A 21,779-nucleotide genomic window follows, 5' to 3' on the forward strand; every position below is an offset into this window, starting at 1 on the left:
GAAGAGGAAAGAACAGTCCCCGCCACCCACAAACACCCTGGAAAGTGATGGAGTGGAAGGGGCAGCGGCTTGGACCGTTGCTCCAACCTATTAGTTGCATTAATAGTGATTTCTTTCTTTATTATTTTTATTTATTTATTTATTTCTTTAATGAGCATGTAGTAACTATCTTTGTAGGTAGGCTTAATATATCACGTAAATGAACTATCAAAATTCTGAGATGGTGGGTACCTTTATAGTATTATATGTAAATTTAAGTTGCATTACTATTACTGCAAACAAGAATACTATTGTGTGATCATCTCAGCTCTTCATAAAACTTTGTATTTGTAAGCCTTAAAGAAGGCATCTTTGTGGATGGGCTTCCAGATTCCTTTCTGGAAGAGAAGAGTTTTTGAGCGAGGTAATCAGACAGAGCCGAGGTAAGCAGTAGCTGAAGAGTGAGGTAACAAATGTTCATTGATTAAAGCAATTATCCTTCAATAAAAAGAAAAAAATGTTCATTGTCTTTTAATTCAACAAATGCTTATGGAGTGAGTACCAGTTATATATGAGGCACTGTGTTAATTGCTGGGAATAATGTGGTATGCTACACAGGCCAGATTACTGACTTCATGGAGCTTACATCCTAATGAAAGAAATAGGGGAAAAAAACTGGTAAAGGAAGGAACAAAAGGAGAAAGTAAACCTAGAGACTGTGAAGAGAAAAAGCAGGTGATATGATAGAGGACATTGAGTGGAGTGTGTGTCCCTTCGGGATGGGGTGATCAGAGAAGGCATCTCCAAGGGAGGTGAGCTTTGAGCTGAGAGTTCTTAGGCCAGTGCCAATGGCTAAGGTGGGAAGAGACTGTTGTGTTTAGGAAACCAGAAAGACACCAGTGTAGTTCCTTCATTGTTTTGTTCTACAGTTTCTGGTCCTGAGAAGTATGAAAAAGAGGAAACTGTGGAAACTGGGTAAAAGGCACAATAAATACTCTGCAGGTAGTTGTGCATTCAGCATATATGTGCTTAACAGAGTCGACAGCTACAATGCATTAGACATTTGTGGAAAATAGTAGAGGCTTTAGGTAAATGCTGTCCTAGAATCCCTCGTGGTGAGGGTGATGCTCCTCTTCAGGCAGTAGATGATCTCTGTAGCATAGAACTCTGACTAAAATTAATAAGAGTTTATTTTAGGGAGCTGTGATGTCATTTTGGAACCCTTTACATTTCTTTCTTACCTTCTTGAGTAGGTAATCACAGCACTTCCCTCATTTCATTTCTTGATACTTTATCACACAACAAAAAAGGTTTCCCCTCATATGACAATGTTCTTATCGTTTTCTTCTCTCTCTCCTTAATGTTAAAGCATCTCATTTTCTTCTAACTGAAAGGTTTCTGCCGCTGATTATTTTAGCCGCTCCAATCGTAGGGGGAGCGTCGTCTCCGACGTGGATGACGTGAGCATCCCAGATGTGACCAGCGTGAGTGCAGCGCATGGGGACCCACTGTCTCAGGCTTGTGACTAACAGCTAATACAGTAGCTATTTTAAAATCAGAATTTAATTTATTTGAGTACACTAGCATTGAATAGTTTTTTGTTTTGTTTCAAAATGTATACATTGATATGTTCTTATTTTTTTAACAATTTTTCCTATGGAAATTTTCCAGAAGCAGCCCAAACAATTATTGATATTTTGCTAATTTTGTTTCATCTGTTTCTTCCTCTTTCCCTCCTTTTTTTCCCAGAATTATTTTAAAGCAAGTCCCGTACATCATGCCATTTCCCAATAAATAGTTCAGTATGCCTCTCTAGTTAAGAACTTTTTTCTTATTTATTGTATCAGACCTAACAAAATGATAAAAAAAACTCCTTAAAACCATCTAATACCTTTCCCATATTTAGATATTCCTGATCGGTCTTAAAATTTTTCTTCTCTTTTCATTTGGTGAATCTATAAATTTTTAGGTGGACTTTGAAGGTTGAACAATAAAATGCGCTACTTAGTAAAATGTCACTAATTAACCATAACTGGGAAGAATCCGAATGGATGTAAACATTTGGATTGTGGCGTTGTCTTTGAAGAAGTGCCTGCCCATAGCTTTCACTTCATTCTGTGTGCTCTGTGCTCAGTCATGTCCAACTTTTTGCGACCCCATGGACTGTAGCCTGTCAGACTCCTCTGTCCATGGAGTTCTCCAGCAAGAATACTAGATTGGATTACCGTTTCCTCCTCCAGGGGATCTTCCCAATCAGGGATCGAACTGTGTTTCCTGGACCCCCTGCATTGGCAGGCAGATTCTTTTACCACTGGGCCACCTGGGAAGCCCTCACATTCATTGGGAGCTGCATTTAGGAAAGAGTGTCCAGTAGAAACGCCTGGAGGCATTTACCTTAATGAAGGAACCCACAGCAACAGATGTCTGCCTGCCTGGTATTTCTAACAGCCTGATTTTCTGTCTGTAACACCTCTCTGTTGCTGACATTAGTGTTGTTTTTGTGTTGTTTTGCCCTTGAACCAACAACTGCTCTAGTTATCAACTCTTTGAAGCAGATGAGGCAGAGTTTCTTAACAAAAAATTAGACCCTTTTTTTAATGAAGAGACAGTTCTTTACATTTAGCACATCACAGATTGTATTTAAATAGCTCCTTCTGAATGGCTTATCCTAGAAAACAATTCCAAGTGTGGTCCTCAAGTGTTCCAGATTGTTGGCTCTCAGAGCTGGCTGAGCAACAGCCCCTGTCTTGGCTTTCATCAGATCAAAGAATCTCTTTGCACCCAAGTTAGAAGACTGGCTCCCAGGTCCTTCACCTGAAATATTGCCTATTTTATTAATTTGCTTATTAACCTGTTTTTTCATAGATATAATCAGTTTAATTTATTATGTACACCCTTTCTCTTAAAAACTTTGACTCTGTTTAGCACCTAATGTGATGTCTGAGTTACTGGTTAGGTCCTCCTTACGTTTATTTCTTCGCAGTTTATTTTAGTAACTTATACAGAAGTGAAAAGATTGACTTTATTTTTAAAGTCTTCCACTGCTGCTTCTAATCAAATAAAACTCTTCTCCCAGTAATTATTTATCTACACATTTTAATAAAAATTATACATATTTAAGATACATAACTAATGATTTGGATTTGATACACATGTATATAGGCTTCTTGTTGTTAATTTAGTCGCTAAGTCGTGTCCAGCTCTTTTGCAACCGCATGGACTATAACCTGCCAGGCTCCTCTGTCCATGGGATTTCCCAGGCAAGAATACTGGAGTGGGTTGCCATTTCCTTCTTTAGGGGGTCTTGCCGATCCAGGGACAAACCCTGCATCTCCTGCATCGGCAAGTGGATTCTTTACCACTGAGCCACCAGGGAAGCCCCCATGTAGGCTATGCATATGTATATCAAGTCATGCTGTGCACCTTATAACATAAGCACAAGATTCTCCAGAGCGTTAGTTGGTAGACTTGGCCAGCACCCTGTTTTATAGCCTATGAGCCGCAGTGATTTTTTTTTTTCCTGAATGGTTGTCTAAGTACCTATGTAATATCCTTAATTTTGCCTCTTGGCACAGCCTAAAATAATAAAGTTTGTTCAAATGCCTTAATATAATACTCTTATCTCTTGATCACACAGTATATTGGATTTATGATATGGGTAACAGAAGGGTTGCTGCTTGCTGAAAGTGGCTCTCCATATCAGATATGCATAGCTCAGTTATATCAAATCTCCAGTGTTCTTTTAAAAAAGAAATATAATTTAGAACAAAATGCATCTTTATTTCTAAACAACTCTTTCTATTTCTAAACAACACTTTCAAATGACGGTATTAAAATGTATTCACAACTAAAATTGTTTCCATTCAAAAAAATTCCGTTATGTTTTACCATTTTAGTAGGACAAAATTATCGGTCACAGTAGTCATATGCTGAGACAAGGCCAATGGGCCTCTTCATCTGAGAATAAGAAATACCTTTCTTTGAAACAGAGGGTTTCAAAGATTTGACAAGATATGTATTCTAAGAATGGAGAAGGAAATGGCAACCCACTCCAGTGTCTTGCCTGGAGAACCCCAGGGACAACAGAGCCTGGTGGGCTGCCGTCTGTGGGGTCGCACAGAGTTGGACACACATTTTTCATGTGCTAATTTCAACAAATAATCATGGAGTTTGGACTTAAAGAGAAACGATCTGTGTTCTATGATGTTAAGAGCAAAGCATTTTCAGATTTCCCAGACATAGATAAGATAAAAGCATTTATCACCGAAATATAGAAAAGATGACAGTTGACACTTTGTTTACTGGTTGATAATTTGAAATTCTTGAAAGCAGCAGTGAAGTTTGCCATCATGTGCTCTTCTTTGCAGATTAACACGAATGTAAAATATTAGAAGCCTGTTAGCTAGCTTTCCATTTCCAACTATCAAGGAAACCCTTTACTCGATTGGAAAAATACGTATTTAATTATTTAGGAATGTAATGACGTAACATGTACTTGAAAGTTTTTGAGAATAGTAAGCTGTCGTCAGTACTCATAAGCAAGTTCTGAGGTCTTTACTAATGATTTATTTTCAGTCTTCTTCTCTATCTCAGTTTAATTTGCTTGTTTTACAAAATTGTGACCATATAGTATTATATATAGAGCCTTTGTTTTCTGACTTTTCATATTACTACATTATTCATTTTTTCTGTGTTATTCATAAACAACAATTTTCGAAAAATCAGCCATAGTCACCATGTTTTACATTAGATCCTCAGACTTTATTTATCTTACAGCTGCAAGTTTGTACCCTTTTACCAGCAGCATTTCCTTCTTTTATACCTTAGCATATTAAAAATGACTCCATTTTATTCTGTTTAAGACCCTTTCCAGGGTCTGGTGGAGTCTGGGTCATCATTTTGAACACGAGCTTCTTGTTGCAGTGCAGCTCTGTGGACCTCTTGGGCATTTAGAATACCAGGTTTCAGCTCGCTTTTTGTCTAAATGGAAGGCTGGCATAATGCAGCACAAGGAGGAGAATTGGGGAGTCTCTGGCCAAGTCGCTGCAGCCAAAACAACCGGGCTGCGGTGGGGCTGCTCTCAGCGCTTCTGCTGCTCCGCAGTCTGAAGCTTGGCGCGTGGTCAGCCTGGGTTGCGGCAGTCCTGTCAGAGGAGAGTGACAGCAGGAGAATCAGCCCTGTGGTCGACTGGGTCACTCATGCCCCCTCTGAACTGTAAGATTTCGCTCAGGTGTCTGCCTGTTAAGAAATGGATGGGTTGGGGGTCATTTGTTTGAGAGCGATTTAAGGGGACAGAATTTCAGATGGACCTGGAAGATTGTTTCTGAATGCTGCCTGTTTTTCTTTTTAACTCATTAGAAGAGAGTTGGAAGGTACTCTAAGGAGAATAAGGCAGTCTATTTAGATGTAGTATTTCTTTTGTTCTGAGGAATAACACGTTAAATATTAAGCAATATATTTTTACTAGTATAGACATGAGGAAGGTAATTCCTTCTTATGGCAGTATTTGCCAACATGAAAAACTATTGTTACTGCTTGTTTAAGACCCTTCATATGTGACTTTAAGAAGTCAAAATGAAGTAATGTCCATTCTTTTTTAAGGGTATTGTAGTAAGAAGCAGCAAAAATAATTCAAAGGCTAAGACAGGATTTATGTTCTGATTTAGTACTTATAGAAAAAGGTGTTTACTGAGACAGAAAATGAACATGATAAATGTAATTTTTAAAAAAAGAAGACTTTCAAATATGAGGAAGTTAGAGTGAAGTGATCTGAACTGAGCCAGAAATAATGATGTTTTGTGTTTTAATAATTAACTGAGGACAGTTTTCAAATCTCTTCTCTAGATTGGGCTGGAAGGATTATTGGTCTATAAGTTAGGGTCTGGGTATGTTTTCATTCAGTTAAATTTCTCTGTGATTTTTTTTCTCCCTAGTGGTAATTGGGACAGTATATACAGGTAAATAATGGGAAAAAATTGACAAAACTCAGATCTGGATCCAGCTCTGGGATTTAGTTGTTCATCCTTCAGCAAGATCTAAAATTTCTCTTTCCTCAGCTGTACAGTCAGAGTTTTAGGCGAGACCTTTAAGGTCCTTCTCTTCTCGAAACACTGACGGAAACGACCATAAGGCCTGTCTGTGAGAGAGGATAGCTAGTTATGCCATCTCCAGACAGTAGGATACTACACAACTGTTAAATGAGGTCAGCCTGTAGGCGCAGAAGAAGTGTAGTTCATTTATTCACTCATCTGACAAGTTCTCAGTCCTTCTGTATGCCAGGTGCTATTCTTGGTGTTAGGAATACAGAAAAGAACATACAGACATGAAGTTTACATTAAAGAGAGAGATAAGATACTAAATAGATTAATAAGTATCATGGGGTCAGGGAGTGATAAATGCCATGAAGAAAAATACTTTCTCTAATCTCTGAAACATGGTGAGGGAAAAGAGAATACATGGGATGTGCTTGGGACACCACTGTTAGAGTTTTGTAAAGACTTGGGAGTAGATTGCCCTTGAGGGAAGCACATGCCCTTTGTGCTGTCTGATTTTCTTTTTTTAGATACTTGTGCATATATTAGTTAAAAAGCAAAAACCAGAAGCATACAACCAAATCCTCGGACTGTGGAGAATGTTTTTGAGGATACATTTAACATGCTGTAGTCCAGTCTGAGCTTTTTTGGCTAAGTGTGCTAGCCTTATCTGTGTGTCCTGTGTACTAATAATGTAATAAAGTTTATTGGCTTTTGGTTTTATCAGACTTTTTCTTCTGACATGTATGAGTATTTTTGTGTGTGTGTAACTTTTGCAATGCTAGAGTTTACATTTATATGTAGTTTTCTTTTAATTGTTTCAAATACCATGAAAAGAAAAATCTATGCAAAAGTTCTAACTTTTTTCATAAGGATAGCTTGCTTACGCTGTCTTCCTTGAATAAGAATTGAAGTTAACATCTTGTCTTCTGTGTCCCAACTTTTATTTCAGTTTTAGTATGTTTACTTTTAGGATCCAAATATCAGTTGAACTTGGAGAACTCAAATGGTGTCACTTCTTTTTTTCTTCCCCCTTAAAAAAATCAAAAGGCTCAACATCTTTTCTGATTTTTATCTCTGTTCTTTTCTAGTTGGATGAAAAATCTGATAAACAGTATGCTGAAAATTACACAAGGGTGAGTATATAAATTCCTAAAGAAATTAAGTTCTCGAGGTCACTAGCTTACTTTCTACTACTATTTTATTCTTGATTTTACAACAGTTTAACTCATGGAGTTACTGTTCCTTTCTTCATCTACTTCCTGTCCTTGACCCCCAAATTCCTCTGCACTTGAATCATGTGAAGCCTTGGGAAGAGAGGAGACACTGCATTTTATTTCCTTGCATGTCACCTCTTAAACTTGTGGCTGCTCTTTTGATTTTCGGTCCTCTAGAATTTCATCCTGAGAAGAAACCATTACAATGGTTTGCCAGTTCTGTCCAGTAGAAATATAATGCAAGCCACAAATGTAAGCCACATGTGAATCTTCTAGCAGCCACACTAAAATAGTAAAAGGAAACAGATAAAATTAATTCAAATGATATATTTTATTTAACCCCTATGTCCAAAATATTTTAAGCATAATCAACATGAAAACTTATCAGTGAGATATTTTACATTCTTTTTTCACATCAAGACTTCAAAACCTGGTGTGTATTTCACACCTGAGAAAGAACTCTGTGTTTGGAGCAGTCACATTCCAAGTGCTCAGTCACCGCATGTGGCTAGTTGTCTGCTGAACTGTCTGCCCAAATCTCTGCCGTTTATTAATTCAGGAGCATCATCCACAGCTGAGGGCAAAATGCTGTTGCTCTCAGCTGCAGACAGTGTCTCCAGCTTTTATCAAAAAGTGTTAGGAAAAGAAAAGGTTCTAAAGAAGCAGCTTCAGGAACCTGATAATTAGCATACCAACAGAGCATTCTGGAACTGTTCAAAATCAAGCTGTTGTCCTCACCCCAGCGCTGTTTACAGTACAGTAAAGATAAACTTAGAAAACAGACAACTCTTCACACGAACTGTTTCCTTCTTAGTGATTATGAATCCTAGATTCCAAAAGAGTGAGCAAACGCAGTTGTGCTGAGTATGTCTGGGCCCATCTCTGGGTAACCCCCGTTTCCCCCCGCCCACCAAGGCCAGTCTGAACTGCTTGTGGACTGCATTCGGTAACTTCTTATCCACACTGTGTTAGAGCTCTTCCTGTCACCCTGCCCCACTTTTAGCTTCCACAGCAATTTATTTTTAAAGAACTAAGACTTAAAAGTGTCATCTGTCTTTTTCTCTAGCCTTCATCTCGAAATTCTGCCTCAGCGACGACCCCTCTAAGTGGAAACTCATCCAGGCGAGGAAGTGGGGATACCAGCAGCTTAATAGACCCAGACACCTCATTAAGTGAATTGCGGGTAAACCGCCATTTTGGTTTGCTTTTTATAAACATTTTTTATTTTTGGCTTCTTTGTTGTATACTAGAACCATTTAACATTTAATGTGACTTGGTAGGAAGGAAAGAAGTATGAGTCCTTTAAAAAAAAATTGTTAATACAGTTCAAGAATGTGACTAGGGTCTGAAAGGAAGGAGATTAGTTAATTCTCTTCTATTCTCTTTCCTGAAGATTTGATGGTATTTGGAATGAGCTCTGCTAGTTTACAAATGCCAAAAAAACTTTCTAATGTATATAAAAGTCATCCTTTCAAGTAATTGGCCACATTTTAGATGGAAAATATGTGGATGTACAGGAAACCAGACTTTGGGGGTTATTAGTCTTTTGAGCCATTATAGTATTATTTGGCTGCTTGAATACAGTTATCGCTCAGTTTCATGATAAGACAAGTATGATAATATTTGGGATGACAGAAATACCTGAGTAATGAAAGCTCATTTAACCCATTAGTTGAGCCTCCAGTCTCATTAATAACCCTTTCAAGATATCTATGAATGTCTATTTGCTGAGCAAGCTGTTTGTAAGGAACGGGGCAAGGATGGTAATAAAAACTGCATTTATTCATTCATTCAGCATATATCGAGCACTTGGCCCCATAGGTTCAGGCAGTAAAACATACTTTGGAAACCTGAGGAATTCACTGTTTCACATGGAAGACAAGTGGATATAAACCAGTAAAGCCAGGTGGTGTGGTACTACCATAGTAGCAAGAGTAAGGCTGTTAAGGGAATTCAGAGAAGCATCGTCTAAATTGGAAGAGATAATGAAAGGCTTTTCAGAGGAGACAAGGAGTGAAGGAACAGTAAAAATTAACCAGGCAAAGAAGCTGAAGCGTGAAGGTGTTCTCTGATAAATTCAGAGAACCAGAAGGTTATCTGTGTAGCAGAGTTGCCAGAGGATAGGATGGAAAGTGGGGATTCGTAATGGATGAGAGAGAAGGCTGGAGGAGTACTGATGGGCCACATCTCAAAACACTTTGTGTGGCCGCCTGAAAGGAATTCAGGTTCACCCTGACAACAGTGGGATAAGAAGCAGGGAAGCGCTGCTATCGGATTTGCATTCCTAAAGGTTGACCACAGGCTGGAAGAAACCTTGGAGGCAAGAACTGTTACTCTGTGGTTGAACAGTGGGGAGGAGATGAGCAAGTCAAAACTGTATTGGGAGGAAATGCAGGCAGCTTCCTCTGAAGAGAGTGTTGGAGACTGGAAGTTGATTGGCCAATAGTGTTAAGAGAGGGTTTTTGTTTTCTTTTAAAGGCAGCTTTAGTAGTTATTTTCATTGGTTGTATTGAGCCAGTAGAGAGAGACCATGAAGTTAAGAAAGGAGAGGAATAACTGAACTTAAAGTGCCTGAGTAGGTGAGAGGAATGTCCAGATAAGGTTGGGGGGAGGTGGGCGCCCCTTCCCCCGACACAGTAGAGGAGGAGGGAGGGACCGTCGGTGACCCAGTCAGATTGCAGGCCGCCAGGAGCAGGAGTCCGCGGTGTGATACGGGCAGCTTGTACAGTGGGCTGAGGATTAGCAGAGGCTAGGGGATTGCTGCAGTGGCAGTGGCTGTGCAGGAGGCGGCCCAGGTCACGCTGGCTCTGACTCTGAAGGGGCCCGTGTTGTTGAGCTCTTAGTACCAGTCAGAAGCATGGGGGGCCCAAAGTAAATAAGCTCAGCTCTTGCCTTTAAGTGCTGTTTTCTAGTCCAGTGAAAGACAGGAGAATGGGGGCTTCCAGCGTCAGCCTCAGCTTGTGCTGCCATTTACAACCTCTTGGAAGGAAATGAGCTTGTATGTCCTAGTATCTGGCTCCTAGTAGGCACTCTCTGGTGGCTCAGACAATAAAGAATCCGCTTGCAGTGCAGGAGACCTGGGTTCTATCCATGGGTTGGGAAGATCCCCTGGAGAAGGAAATAGCAACCCACTCCAGTATTCTTGCCTGGGAAATCCCCATGGACAGAGGAGCTGAGCGGGCTACAGTCCATGGGGTCACAAAGAGTCAGACACAACTGAGCGACTAAGCACAGCACAGCATAGGCACTTGATAAGTGTCTGTTGAGGGAACTGAGGAGTAAAAGACAAGCCCACCGGGGAGGGAATGAAGAGGCAGGGGAAATGTTTATGTGATGTAACTCTGTGCAGCGGGCCATTGTTCCTGCCTGTAATTGTAGTTAGGTTCAAGGGCCTGTAGCTGTTATCTCCAACCTAAATCAACCATCCAGAATAGATCTTACATAGCAAGGTTGGGTACAAGGGAGACAATATTTTCCATTTAAAATTTGACCTGCTTTACTTTTTTTTATAAGGATTATGGTAACATTTGGAGCAAAGACTTTTGTCATCATTTAATTGGTGTCCTCAGGATAGACTGTCTCATTTGACATTGTATTTAAAAAGGTTTGTGTTTAGTTTCCCTCCCTTTACTTCTCTTCCTCCCAAATGAATTGTGGGCAGTAACCAAGTCATTGGAAGACAACTTGGTTCATACCTGGTTTAACATTTTTTAAAAACTTCTGCATAACTCAGTAAAATTTTCAGCTTGTAATTAATTTGCTACCTATTTTACTAGTTCTCGGTGAAGTGTTATACTCAAAATTATTTAAATGATTTATACAATTTTCAAAATTGTGTTTTAAAAACTGTTATAAGCGATAGCTTTTGTCCATACACAGCCCTGCCCCCGTTTGCTAATATTGCTTCAACAGGAGTCAATGCCAAGAAAATTTTTACTCTGTTGAATTGGTTACTCTAGGGCCTTCCCAGCCCCAGCATCACCTGTGCTGTTTGGAGTGGAAGCCACGTTTGTGTACTGTGACTTCTCTTCTTTTGGTCTGGTCTATTCAGAAGTAATTCACATTTTCATGAATCCTTTGAGACTTTGCGTGTGGTTTTATGCAATGGTTCATTCCTATGTCCTGCAGGATATCTATGACCTTAAGGACCAGATTCAGGATGTAGAAGGGAGATACATGCAGGGGCTTAAAGAACTAAAGGTATCAGGGCCCTCTCTGCAGCCCAAGCATGCTGTCTGTGCGCAGAAGTGTCAGTAACGGTGGTTTCACGGGTTCTCTTAACCCCACTGCACATGGCTTTACTAACAGTGTTTGTCTTTCAAGCATGTGCTTAACCTGCAGTGAAAGGCGAACTTCCAGTCTCTGCTGATATTTACGTGTGTGGTGTATTTTGTGGAATATTCAGCAAAAGATAGCAGGACTCAGTTTTTAAACCTTGTAAAATGCTTACATATCCCTTGTGTCTTAGCCTTACGAAATTGAGTTAGGCAAAAACCTAAGAAATGTTCTAAGAATATTTTTTTTATTGAGAATTAAACCTTAAAATTCTTCCAAGCTAAATAAAAGAGCATTGCCTATTTCTGTCACCAAATGCAGTCAGTGTTAGAAACAGGAGGAAGAAGCATCTGAGAGAGAGAGCATTACCGTAAATAACCCCTGTGGTGGAAAGACCCTGAAGCACGAGGACTGTGTTTTGGTGTTGTTTTTACATATAGGTCAAAAAGGGTTACACACATTCAGTGCCTTAAAGAATTTGGAGGTAAATTTAAATAGGGATCTTCCCTGGTGGCTCAGACGATAAAGAATCTCCCTGCAATGCAGGAGACCCAGGTTCAGTCCCTGGGTTGGGAAGATCCCCTGGAGAAGGGAATGGCTACCCACCCCAGTCTTCTTGCCTGGAGAATTACATGGACAGAGGCTATATTCCATGGGGTCACTAAGAGTCAGACATGATTGAGCAACTAACACATTCACTTTTTACATGGTGGCAAGAATGGCTACCAGTTTTCCAAAGAAATGTAGGTGTGTGGCAGACCTTTTAATTATAAATGGCACTTGATTATCATGCTCTTCCCTGTGTTTCCTTAAGAAGTCCAGGTCTAATATTATGAATTACTGTAAGTTTCTCTGAACACAGGTAGTTCCCTATTTAACATAGACACCAGGCCTCTGAAAATGTGTAAACAAGGCATTCAAGAAAGGTGACTTGGGCAATGCCCCAGGAGCACAGTATGAACCTAACAAGCAAAGGCTTTGCTCAGCTGCCCTGGCATGACTGGACTTGGGCCAACTACCAGCCAGAACCTTCATGCGGGTGATTGTGGCCCAGAGGCACACAGTTAAGACTCAGGACCAGAAAGGGGGGGAGGCCTGTGGAGAGCATTCCTGGGGCGCCTGGACACCACGGACAGCCGTGTGTGGGCACTGGTGACCATCAGGAGAACCCCAGTTAGTGTGCCTGTGTGCTCCCGTAGCATTATTGCTCTCCTCTCCAAGTTTTGGAGCTATGACTTGGAAATATCTTAGATCAAGGGAACAAATCCAGGACTTTTCAATCAGTACATTCATTTTAAAGTATTGAGTGTAACATAATGTATCAGGAAAGCAAATGATTGAGAGGAATTCTTACTTGTTTTTCATTTTATTTTGAACATTTTCCTCTTTTTGACCTACCGTTTATTGCATTCTTTGAAGGATACAGAAAACAGATTCACCTTATTTGAAACTCTGAATAGATAAGACCCCTTTTCTTAATTCATAATTAGTGTATAATTGAACTTGACTTCAGATTATGTTTATCCTTGAAATGAGTCTTTTAAACAGAAGAAAAAAGTCATTTACGAAATCATCCAGTTGGTGGTCAAAGCACAGTGGTTGTCGGTGTACCTATATCCTGTTAAAAAAGAATGCTAGGTCATTGCTTATGACATTATTCTCAAGTACGTCTGCCTGTGAGGGGTGTTTTCCCACTCCAACTTCCATCCATCATCACCTGGATCTCATTAATAGCACAGATTGCTGGATTCTACTCCCAGATTTTCTCATTCAAAAAGTCTAGGATGGGGTTATTGAAAATTTGCATTTTTAGCCAGGTCCTAGATAATGTTGTTGCTTCTAGTCTAGAACCTACACTGAAAATCAATTCCTTAGATACATTTAAGTAAACTAATTCCTTATGGGTATCACTGTGTGAACTAGATTAAAACCATTAAAACTACTTGACACTTAAACTAGTTCTCTGTGGTCTGTTGTTTAAAGAAAAGTGACTTCCATACATTTTATGTCAGTTTTACTTTATATGTTGTATCCTTGCAGCTGCTGCTTACACTGCCTCAGATTCTGGTGTTCATGCAGTCACACCCCATTTTGTGTGGGACTGAGTTGTGAGGATGACTTTTCTTTTTCTTTTTTTTTTCATTTTTGCTAGTTGTCTCTAAGATGGATCAGAATCATTCTAAATTCTGTACTGTATGGAGTTGGCCTAAAAGTTTGTTCATTTTTTCTGGGAAAAAAACCCCAAAACATTAATATACTCCTGATTTGCAAACAGTTAAGTGTATGTGTTTGTGTATCTTTATTAAGATAAAATTCACATGCCATAAAATTTACCTATTTAAAGTGTACAGTGTAGTGGTTTTTTTTTTTTTTTTTTTTTTGCATAGTCACAGAGTTGCACAGACATCACCAGTTTTACAGTATTTTCATTACCCAGAGAGAAACCCCATACTAATCAGCAGTTGTTCTCCATTCCTTCACTCCCAGACCACTAGTCAGTGTTGTCTTTTGTGATTGACTTTTTACTTAATGTTTTCATCCATGTCATAAGATTCATCCATGCCATAACATGCATCTGTGTGTGTGTGTATGTATGTGTGTATATATATAAAAATTGCTGGGTAACATTCCAGTGTATAGATTTACTACATTTTGTTTATCCATTTATTAGTTGATAGGCATCTGAATTGTTTATAGTTTGGATCTATTATGAATAATGCTGCTGCAAACATTTGTGTCCAGTTTTTTGTATAGATACATCTTTTCATTTCTCTTGGGCAGATTCCCTAGAAATACAAGTGTTGGGTCATATGGCAGCTCTATGTTTAACATTTTGACTTGCTGCCAGACTGTTGGCCCAAAGCAGCTGCACTCTTTTACATTCTCACTAGCAGTGTATGAGGATTCTGGCTTTTCCATTTCCTCACCAACACTTGTTATCTGTTTTTTTGATTATGTTTACTAGCCATCCTATTAAGTCTGGAGTAGTATTTCATTATGGTTTTGGTCTTATTTCTTTAATTAATGATATTAAGAATATTTTTATATTCTTACCATTTTATACCCTCTTTGGAGGAATATCTGTTCACATCCTTTCCCATTTTAAAATTGAATTGTCTGTCTTTTAATTCTTGATTTCTAAGTGTTCTTTATATATTCTAGATACAGGTACCTTATCAGACATAAGATTTACAAATGTTTTCTCCCATTTTTTGCATGGTCTTTTTTATTTTCTGGATGATATAGTTTGTAGCATAAAAGTTTTTAATTTTTATAAAGTCTGTTTTTTTCTTTTGGTTTCATGTCTGAGAAACCACTGCCTACTCCAGAGTCATAAAGATTTACTTCTGTGTTTTGGGAAAAGAGTTTTATAATTTTGGCTTTTAATTTAGGACTGTGATCCATTTTGAGTTAATTTTGGGGTATGGTGTGAAGTAGGAGTCCACCTTTATTTGCTTGCATGTGGATCTCAGTTGCCCCAACATAATTTATGAAAAAAACTATTTTTCCCACTGAGTTGTCTGGACACCCTTGTCAAATATCAGTTGATCATAGATGTGTAAAGGATTCTGGACTCTCAGAACCCTCAGTTCAAATATCATTGCTCTTTTATTTGTTAACATTTGCATCAGCATTTTAAAAATACAGAAGTGATGATCTTTTTCTATGTGAAATGTTTTTCTTTTTAGCTTTAAAAAGTTGCTAGGTAATAGTAATCTACCAAAATAGAAGCAGCTATTCAAAAATAGACTGTAAGCTATTTTAGGCAGGAAACTTTGAAGTATATAAAAATTTAGGCATTTAGTGGTAGCACTTTTTTGGGGGCGGGGAGGGGGGCTCACAGCCGAGCTTATGTTATCTGAGTTCCCCAGCCAGGGATTGAACCCAGGCCCTGCAGCGAAAGCATGGAGTCCTAACCACTGGACCACCAGGGAATTCCCCTGGTAGCTCTTTTTAAAAAAAATAATTGTTTTTGTGTCGCTTATTTTAAATGGCTAATATTTGAATAATTTCCAGAGAAAATGTGGATACATTTATTAATATCATGGAGAACAGGAAAGTACTGAAAACACAGATCCAAGAAATGGTGAAATTCAAAGGAGTATGAAATTTGCTTGTATAAAAAGAGGCTATATTCCCTGTCATTGCATTCAGAGTACCAGATAGCTTGTTGTTGAAACTGCAGGAGTACCATTTCTGAAAACATGAAGGAGCCTTCATTTTGTGACTGTTCCCGTGACTCCTCCGTGTTGTCTGCATGTCTTCGTCTTTCAGAGGCTGCACCGCTGCTTTTGTTTCCTTGGGTAGCAGAGAGCCCAGGGAGTGCTTGCAGTGGTACTCTTGGCTTACTGTCGTCCTCCTGCTTCATGTGCTTGTTACTAAACAGCGTTTCCAGAGCTGCTTGTATTTTGCAAAAATGCATCTTCATGTGTCTGTGCCAGGGCTATAGGTGATGGGTGTATTTGAGATATTAGACTGATGACTCTGACTTTCATTTAGGAGTCTTTATCTGAAGTGGAAGAAAAATACAAGAAAGCCATGGTTTCCAATGCACAGTTAGACAATGAGAAGAACAATTTGATATACCAAGTAGATACCCTAAAGGATGTTATTGAAGAGCAGGAGGAACAGATGGCGGAATTTTATAGAGAAAATGAAGAAAAATCAAAGGTAATTTGCTAATTTTACATCATGCCTTTCTCTGGGGTCAGAAAATTAAAACCTGCTATTTAAAAAGTACTGTTTTCTTCTGTAAAATGGGGCCAGTAATACCTACATCATAGTTCTGTGGTGAGGGGTTAATGATTATTACTGCCTATAAAGTGTTTACTTGGCACATAGTATGTGTTCAGTGAATGGTTGTTAGTATTATCGATGAAGAATAAAGGAGAATTAACATTTTTTCTTAAGTACTGGGTTTGATGGAAGAGGCCAGGGTCCCGGGGAATGGTATTTCCCTAAAAACGGATTGGTGCAAGGAGATCGACAGAACACGAGACTGCCATTCCTGGAATATTCTTTTTTAATTTTTATAAGATTTAGTTTATTTTCATAAGGGGGAACTTATCACATCCTTTAGTTTCTGAAAATAGAATGCAGTTCAAATTTTATCTTTATTTTCTGTCTCTTAATTTGACAATTACAGTGAATTACTTCTTCCTGTTATAACTGGAACTCCACAAAGCTCCAAAGGCTTTCAGTGAGATGGCTCGTTTTTTTCTCTTTTCTTTTTTTCTTCTCTTCTCTCTTTTCTTCTCTCATTTTTCAAGAGAACCTGTTTTCTAAATGATTGGGGAGAAGTCTTTAACCAGTTATTTGGAAACAACAGTGTGGAGATGTGGATCAGAAATCAGCAGATGTTTTCTTTAGCGATTTGTAAGCTATATTGTTAAAATGTACAGATGGAAAATAAAAGCCACTGCCCAAGGCCTGGTTTTGCCTTTTGACAGCCGCAGGAAACAAGTTGCATTCCCTTAAAAGTTTATTGGATTTTTTAAAAAGTGCTGAAATCAGCCCAAGCAGAGGACAGATGGATATTACTATGAAGAAATGAGTTGCAGTACATTGTATTAAAAAAAAAAAAGAAAAGAATTTAGGAAATGTGCTTTGGTGAATTGTTAGAAGCAATAACAATCTGTATTTGTACGTAATAAAGGGAGAAAAGGTGTTAATATAACCTCTAAGGGACCCACATTATTACTGTAGACTCTCTAGGGATTTCTTGAGGACTGAAAATGCTCATTCCAGTCTGTTTTTGTCACTTCTACAAAGTGTCACGATGTATTTGCAGCAGGGTTAGGGGAAGGTGACTGCAGCCATGAAATTAAAAGACACTTACTCCTTGGAAGGAAAGTTACGACCAACCTAGATAGCATATTCAAAAGCAGAGACGTTACTTTGCCAACAAAGGTCCGTCTAGTCAAGGCTATGGTTTTTCCTGTGGTCATGTATGGATGTGAGAGTTGGACTGTGAAGAAAGCTGAAGAATTGATGCTTTTGGACTGTGGTGTTGGAGAAGACTCTTGAGAGTCCCTTGGACTGCAAGGAGATCCAACCAGTCCATTCTGAAGGAGATCAGCCCTGGGATTTCTTTGGAAGGAATGATGCTAAAGCTGAAACTCCAGTACTTTGGCCACCTCATGTGAAGAGTTGACTCATTGGAAAAGACTCTGATGCTGGGAGGGATTGGGGGCAGGAGGAAAAGGGGACGACAGAGGATGAGATGGCTGGATGGCATCACCGACTCGATGGACATGAGTCTGAGTGAACTCCAGGAGCTCGTGATGGACAGGGAGGCTTGGCGTGCTGTGATTCATGGGGTCGCAGAGTCAGACACGACTGAGCGACTGAACTGAACTGAACTAGGGGAAGGAAGGCTGAAGAGGCAGAGTGCAGGAGATTTTTAGGGCAGCAGTGGAAGGAAATGGCAGCCCACTCCAGTGTTCTTGCCTGGAGAATCCCAGGGGTGGGGGAGCCTGGTGGGCTGCCATCTCTGGGGTCGCACACAGTTGGACACGACTGAAGTGACTAGCAGCAGCAGCTATTCTATATCATACGTTGTACATGTATCACAACTCACAGAATGTACAACACTGAGCGTGAACTCTAATGTCAGCTATGGGCTTTCAGTGACAGTGACATGTCAGTGTAGGCTCACTGATGGCAACAAATATATCCCTCTGGTTTAGGATGTTGATAGCGGGGAAAGGCTGTTCTGGGAGTGGGGAGGGGGCTCAGGGGTATTTAGGAACTCTGTAGTTTCTGCTGGATTTTGCCTTAAACTCCTCAGAAAAATAATGTCTATAAACAAAAACAGTAGGATAAGAAGACTTGCATCTAGATAAGGTGATAGAGGTTTCTGGGTGTTTTCATATTGATGACAGCGGCTCATTGACTATGTGGTGATGTAGATGGGCTCCTCTTTGATTCTTCCTGTATCTCATCAGCCAGTTTTGGAGAGTCCAAGCCATCGTACTTTTCTTAGTCCTTGGACTCTCTTTCTACCTTGCCACACATTTTTCATGTCTGCTTCTGGCTCTTGCTTCTAACAGAAGAAAAGCTCATGCTGTGTATTGAATGGTCAGTACTAAAATGAGTTCTTATCTATGTACTCCAATGACCTTGAGCATTAAAAAAAAAAATCCCTATGATAAGCTGTTTTAACCAACTTCGTTTTCCCTCCTGTCATTTTCTAGGATGTAGAGATGTCTTAGTATACATAGAGTTGTGGGGTTTTTTCAGTTTGTTTTTGTTTCTAAATCTTGTGTTTTTGACTTTGAAAAGTCTGTGTGTTTTTTTTTAATGCCCTGGGAATCTGCTTCAAATACGGCGATGTAGAAGACTTTGTGGGCATGTCTGTCTCTGATGCACCTTCAGCCCAGCCTCTCTTCTCCTAAACAGATACTGCCTCATACAGGAGATGTTTCTGTTTCCTTTACACAGCAATATTCATGCCACCTTTCAAAATGTCTTTCGTGTTTTCTGCTGGGATTATGGTAACTGCATCTTACGTATTGTGTCTATACTTCAGGGACAGAATGTCTGGTTAGGAATGTCTGCATTATAGTAGGGAATTCTTTTTCTTTTTTTCTTTCCTTTCCTTTCCTTTTTTTTTTTTACAGTTTATCTGAGATATAACAAAATGTTCTATTGCAGATTTTAAACAGACCCCCCCCCCAAAAAAAAGAGAGAGAGAGAAGCATATCATGAACTTTCCTGAACCCCATCACTGACCCCAAACAGGCCATCAGTGCATAGCCAGTTTTACCATGTCAACTCCCCCCACTCAGTTTGTTTGAAGCAAGTCCCATATTTTAATATGAGTTTATTATTTTATTTATTTTTGGCCACACTGTATGGCTTGTGGATCCTAGTTCCCTGACCGGGGATTGAACCCAGATCCTGGGCAGTATTAAGTACCAAGTCCTAACCACTGGACCGCCAGAATATTCCTGAATTTAATATGAATTTAAACATGTCCTCTCTTTTTAAAAATATAATGGCAAGACCTTCATACTATATATATCCTGTCATTGTTAAAATTTCAGTTGTTTCGAACGTGATAAATGATTTTTCTTTTTTATACTTAGAGTCTTGGTGAGTTGCACACTGGAGTTGGCTGTCACGTCTCACAGATCTTTATTTATAGGTCTCCTTTCATCTCTTTTTCTCTCTTGTAGTTTATGGGTTCAAGAAACTGGACTGCTGTTCTTAACAGTTTCTGACAGTCTTGGGGATTTTGCTGTTTCATTAACATGGTTCTCTACCATGCTCCTTTTTCTTCTGTGTTTCCTATAAATAGTTAGGTTTAGAGGTTTAATCACACGCGGGTTCAGTCTACTTCATAGGTTCTTTTCCTTCAGGAGGCCCAGGTATAGGGCATCTCTGTGATACTGCAACAGGGTGTCTATATCTACTAGTTGATTAGGGGTGGCAAAATAACATTCTGTTTTTATCTTTACTGTTTTATTTTTCATCATTGTTTTAAAACAGCTTTATTGAGATATAATTCACATACCATATACTTCATCTATCTTAAGTATACAGTTCAGTGGGTTATTTTGCATCTTCACAGACAAATGCAACCACAACCAATTTTGGAATGTTTCATCACGTGAGCAAGCAGCCCCTTACCCTTCAGCAGTCCTCTCGCTCTCAGCCCCTCAGCCTCAGTAACCACTGCGGGTTCTCCTCTCTGTCTCTGTAGAGTTAGTTGCCTTTCATATCAGTGGAGTCATATACTATGTAATCTTTTATAATTGGCCTCTTTCACTTTGGTTAATATTTTCAAGGTCATCTGTGTGGTACATGCATCTGTACTTCGCTCATATTTATAGCCTAATATTCCACTGTATAGATACATACCGTGTTTATCCATGCGTGTATTGATGGACATTTTTTTTCACTTTTTATCTGTGATGAATTATGCTGCTGTAAACATTTGTGTACAGGTTTTTTTGTGGGAACATTCGTCTTTCTTTTAGATATTATACCTAGAAGTGGAATTGCTGGGTCATCCGGCAGCTCTGTGTTCAAACATTTAAGGAGTAACCAGGCCCTTTTCCAGGTTGCAGCGCCATTTTCCATTCCCTCCGGCAGTGTGTGCAGATTCTGATTTCTCCAAGTCCTCACCATCACTTGTTCTTATCTGAGTTTCTTCCTCGCCATCCTAGGAGATGTGGCTTTGGAATGCATTTCCCTGATGACTAATGATTTTGAGTATATTTTGATATGTGTAATGTTTGTACATCTTCTATGGAGAAATGTCTGTTCAGATCCTTTGCCCATTTTTAAATTGGATTATTTTTGTGTTATTGCATCGTTAGAGTTTGTATATTCTAGATCCAAGTTCCTTATCAGATACGTGGTTGGCAAATATTTCCTCCCATTCCATAACTTGTCTTTTCACTTGACTCTGCTTTATTTATTAGTTTAAATTGCCCCTCATCCCTTATTACTCAGTGAAACAGTTTACAGAGGAAAGGCAAGATAAAAGCATGACTCTTTTCCTTTGTTTACAAGTTTTCAAAATAAGAAATTGTTTAGCATCCTCTCACAGTGACCAATTATTAATTATTTTTTAAAAACCATTATGAAGGGAGGAATTCGTTTGATGATTTCCATCCACTGTAGCTTTATTCTTACTGATTTTCAAGTTGTCCCACTTTGGTCTAAAGTGAACATCTTCAGGTTGATTCCCAAGTAATTTCGGCCTGAGTCTGATTGGCTCTGATAGCTTCTTTGCTGTATAGTGTAAGCAAGTTTTCAGGGCTTGTCTGGTACATTTTCTGCTCCAGACCTGAATCGGCCGTGAGCCCGGGGAGCCCTGGCTCTCTCGCTGGAGCAGTGTGGGTGCTCGGTGCATATGCCAGTGTTGGTGACTGTCTCCAGGCCTTTTCAGTGCTGCATGAGGGCCATGTGTGTACAGGGTATGCTTTTGTTTTTAAAGTCAAAATATGTTATGTGTATAAGTGCTAATTTCTATTCAGATTTAGGATTTTTACTTGACCTCTCTGTTTTGCATATGCGTATCTCCTTCTTCTGAAACTACCCTTCCCAGTTCTCAGAGTCACTAGGGATGGGAGTAATTTTGTTATATTCTATTTTCATCGCTTTATCCCACAGTACCTAGAATAGCAATACCAGCATTACCACCAGCAGTATAATTACTGAAAATAGTTAAAAGCGTGTTTGTTTTTTTGTGTTTGGTTGTTATTTTACTGCTAGGCTGTGTATAGTACAACCATTGTTTTTAAAGTTACTTGAAATAGTTTCT

At 39.2% G+C, this 21,779-nt stretch overlaps 1 protein-coding gene across 50 annotated transcripts in view; it reads left to right on the forward strand.

The window, feature by feature from the left end:
- The window catches only part of LRRFIP2 (LRR binding FLII interacting protein 2), a 109,182-nt gene that overhangs the window by 67,591 nt on the left and 19,812 nt on the right, over nt 1-21,779 (forward strand). For 18 of the 50 annotated variants that reach the window (XM_086365809.1, XM_086365810.1, XM_086365820.1 and 15 more), the window contains 4 exons: nt 7,103-7,147; nt 8,295-8,411; nt 11,357-11,428; nt 16,004-16,174. In XM_086365809.1, coding sequence (XP_086221935.1) covers nt 7,103-7,147; nt 8,295-8,411; nt 11,357-11,428; nt 16,004-16,174 — 405 coding nt within the window. Of the gene's footprint in view, nt 1-1,373; nt 1,464-7,102; nt 7,148-8,294; nt 8,412-11,356; nt 11,429-16,003; nt 16,175-21,779 lie in introns of all 50 variants that reach the window. The other 32 variants (XM_086365814.1, XM_086365829.1, XM_086365849.1 and 29 more) reach the window with 3 other exon arrangements.

This window comes from Bos grunniens, chromosome 22 (assembly GCF_055505025.1).
Source record: "Bos grunniens cultivar Pamir isolate PY7600 chromosome 22, Bosgru_T2T1.0, whole genome shotgun sequence".
Taxonomy (NCBI): Eukaryota; Metazoa; Chordata; class Mammalia; order Artiodactyla; family Bovidae; genus Bos; species Bos grunniens.